Consider the following 4,077-nt stretch of genomic DNA (forward strand, 5'->3'; position numbering starts at 1 on the left):
CCCCCCCCCCCCCCCAATGAAGGAGGATTGAATTATTTTAGAAGTTATATTTTGTTAAACAAGAGAGAGAGTGCACTTTCAGCTTTAGTCCTTCTTGTTACTTAAGAGATAAATAAGATTTGTTGAGTTAATGTTCTTTATCAGAAAGCCTAGGCAGAAATGAAATAACTCATCTAAGCGAGATTCCCTTCTCATGGGAATATCCACTTTTGCCTCCTCACCTGTATAAAGTGCTGTGTGTAAAATTGTGTGATTTTTGTTTGTTTGTTTGTTTTCATAGATGCTTTTAGATTTCTTTCATCAGTGGTTCACAATAGTCTCTTTACTTATGCTTCTGCTTAGTCTCTTCTGCTCAGAGGAAAATGTTGTTGCTGTTGCTTTTGTTGCTGTGGCTGGATGTAAGCTCAACAATAGCAGTGTGCAGTATAAGAAAAATTGTATTTGTGATAATTATTACTCTGTTGAAAAATATATTGCAACAGTGTGAAAAGGAATCTATAGTATAAAAATTAGGTGTAATATTTAGATTTCTGGAGTTTTGACCAATAGCAATACACTGAAAGAAATAACTTGATATCAGTGTCCCATACCTGTAAGCTGGGTTTCATTAATTGATTAGGAAGGAACATTTGGGCCAGGTATGAATATTACACTTTTGCCAGTATAAGTGATGGAAACAGGTCTACACCATAACAGAACAGAAATTCAGCATACATAGACTGGTTTCAAAAAGGTGCAACCTGGTCTAAGATTTGCCCTACCATCAAAGGGCAAATCTTAGACCATGTGTTCTTTTCAATCCCAATCAAAACAACACCAATTACATAAGAGTGCAACTTAGATCAATTCTGTCTTGGGCTTCTTGAATGTCTGTACCTAGCCCTGATGTCTCATGTTCTTATTTAACTCTATTAGTGTTAATGTCACTAATATGGCTAATACATATGAAGGGAGACTATATCTTCATATGTTGTAGAAAAGACATCTAACATTGTCATCTTTTATGCTTGATCATAAATCATACATCTGATGAAACAAGCATCTTTAACATCTACATGTATAAATCCAAACTATTTAACATGCACATAGAGGTACATCGTCTCCTTGCAGTACCAGTTGTAGCAAATGCACAAAAATTGAGCAGTGGGGACTTATATAAATATCTTCTGTTCCATTTTAGTTTGCATGTGCTCTTCTTATTTTTCTTTGCAACTCAGGGAGCCTCACTCTCAAAATGAACATCTGCAGAGCCTCAAATACATTTTACTTCAAACTACTTTATAGGCATGATATAACAGATCATTGTATATTGTAATAAATTGTAAGGTAAAGAACCACATGTTCTTCTAAGTAGAAAATGCATTTTTACTGACCTGTGTAGTATGTTTAGAATCATATTGTGTGCCTCTGATTTTGTTTAGTTTCCATGCCTTCCCATCAATTTCTGTGTCGTTTATCAACTTTTACATACTCTAGTAAAATCTGTTTACTATGGGAAGACTTCTTGAGGCTTGAGAGCAGATAGGTATTCAACAAACTGAAACCATGAAGACCCCCTAGGTGTATATGTGAACTGAAAGTTTTTATTTTAAGGTGATATTAAATGAAACATTCCTTGTCTTCTAGTACAGATTTTCTTTAAGTCCTCTTAAACATTTAGTTTTTAAACATTATCTTTTTCACCAGAAATACTATAGTTTGACAGAATGTATGTAGATTGTTGCTACTGAGCTAATGTCTCCCAGTAAGATAAAATGATACAGGGGAATGGGGGGAGGGGGGACTGGGGGAGCAGGGAATTGTTCCATTAAAATGGTTCTTTGTGGGTTTTTTCTCCCTGTGGAACTTCCTGACATTCAGATACTATGTCATGTATAATCGGATTGTAACTCTTTCTGAATACTGTTTTCTCCTCTTGGCAGCATGGGGTAACCTTGGAAATGTTCTCAAGAGCCAGAGCAAGATTTCTGAAGCTGAAAGCGCCTATAGAAATGCCTTGTACTACCGCAGCAACATGGCTGATATGCTTTATAATTTGTAAGTATGCACGACTTTGCCTGGGTTGCTTCCTCTGTGAAACCTGTTGTGAATGGGGCTATTGATTTAGCTGTTGGAAATGGATATGATGTTAGCTGTTGTTTTTATTTTGGTCTTTGTAATAGTCTTTTCATTAATCATGCTTTTTAAACTAAGAGGTGGACAGGGTCTTTTTTGTATGCATTCACATTATGATATATTTGTCTATTGTTGCTCCCTGTTGAAGTGACCAAGTACATAAGCTGTAGAACTACATAGCCTAAGCAAGTGGATCTGGTCTGAAGCTAAGCATATTAGACCCATGCGCTAAATGGAAAAAATAGAGGAAAAAAATTGATACTCGAGCAACACCAGCATCATATCATTATTAATCTCTGAAAATATAAATAGTTTAATCCTTTTTAAGGGCAGTGAGAGGTGAGAATCAGAATAATATAAATCATTGATATTTGGTCATCTATACTAGACCGTAGTGTCAGAGTAGCTAAATGTTTTATTTTCTTTCCTTACGGATTGGCATGGGTATTGCTACCTAGAATCAGAAGAACATAGATGCAGAAAGGTCATTCATTGCAATTTTGGTAGGTTTGTAGGTGGGTGGAAGAAATAAATTAAATGAAACTTATGAATAAATAATGATAGCAATAGAGTGAATAAGTTATTTCCTGACTCAGTAAGCTTTTATCTAGATAATAAGCAGATGCTACCAAGTATGCTTATTGTACATCTTGATCGACTAAAGCATGATTTTCTTATGAAATGTGATATTGGGAAACTTGACATCATGGGTGAGGGGTCTTGTGTGTCATCCCTATGGCTCAGTATGCAAGCTTCTTTTTTCCTGTCATCCCTAGTAAAATATGCTGTATATACATGACTACGTGTTCTTGGATAATTCTCCTGGTTTTGTTTTTCTGGTAGAAAACTTACCAGGAGGCACTTGAACAGACATTTGAATGCTGAACCCCTGAAGAGCAGAGAGCATGTAGGGCTAATGCTGCACAACTAGGGTTCACCTGTACATACATCTTGGCTTCCTCAGCCTACCTGGTGACAGATGGCAACAATGTAAAGGGCAGCCTTGATTGGCTGACCCAAACTTCTTAATGTAAGCCTATTTCACTGCAGCATGAAATGAGAATTGTGATGCTTCCTGCTTGGCTGAAGCAATTAAGTACATCAAGTAATGCACTGTCCTCCTGCAAGAGAGTTGTGAGGGGGAGGCGGAACAGGGGTGAAGCAAAGCACCCTGGAAAGAATGTGTTGTAGTCCCTCTCAGACTAGAATATGAACAAACATTTGCACTCCCAGGAGAAACTCTCTTGGGAATGATTTACTCCTGGCTGTTATCCAGATTATTTTTGTCCTGGAGTGACCATTTATGCTCTGGGAGAAAAATCCTGAACTGTACACTCATTGTTTTTACTGGGAAAGTAGTGACTCTCCCAGGAGAAATTTGAATGTCTGTATGTAGCCACAGCCTGATAGTCTCAAAGTGATGTTTTGCCTCATGCATCTTCACTTATGATTATGATCACCTATTTAATTTCATAATATATGAGAACTCAGCAGACTCATAAACTGCATAACATTTAAAAAGAGATCATATGTGGCTCAGAACAGTTAATAGGTGAGAACAAGAGTAGACATAAGAAGCAAATCTCAGTAAAGACATTTCATTTTTATTTACTCTTTTGTCTATAACTGTCCTGTAAAATAGAATTTTACACAGCCTAGAAAACTTATTTCCTTACAATCTCAGTCAGTTGATTTGTAGTAAGTATTAAAGATTTGGTTGCCAATTCATATTGCTTTAACTTACAGAAGGGCTAGCCAACTGGCAGCCTGTGAGCTGCATGTGCCCCATAAATGATTAACACCTGGCCCAAAGGTTCCTACCTGGCCACCTGCTGCTATTTCTACTGGAGTTTCTGAAATTCCCCTCCCTCTAGTTTCTGCTTCCCGTCCCTGCCCCTAGAAGTGGGGCAGTGTGGCCCATGTGGGCAGGAGGGTGTGCACTGTGGACATGGTCTGTGCATG

The 4,077-nt window shown here is 37.5% G+C and overlaps 1 protein-coding gene across 3 annotated transcripts in view; it reads left to right on the forward strand.

Moving 5' to 3' along the window:
• The window catches only part of TMTC2 (transmembrane and tetratricopeptide repeat containing 2), a 483,679-nt gene that overhangs the window by 309,005 nt on the left and 170,597 nt on the right, over positions 1-4,077 (forward strand). For all 3 annotated transcript variants that reach the window (XM_019514810.1, XM_019514809.1, XM_019514811.1), the window contains one exon: positions 1,923-2,037. In XM_019514810.1, coding sequence (XP_019370355.1) covers positions 1,923-2,037 — 115 coding nt within the window. The remainder of the gene's footprint in view (positions 1-1,922; positions 2,038-4,077) is intronic.

This window comes from Gavialis gangeticus, unplaced genomic scaffold (assembly GCF_001723915.1).
Source record: "Gavialis gangeticus isolate Ggan-Ray unplaced genomic scaffold, GavGan_comp1, whole genome shotgun sequence".
NCBI lineage: Eukaryota > Metazoa > Chordata > Crocodylia > Gavialidae > Gavialis > Gavialis gangeticus.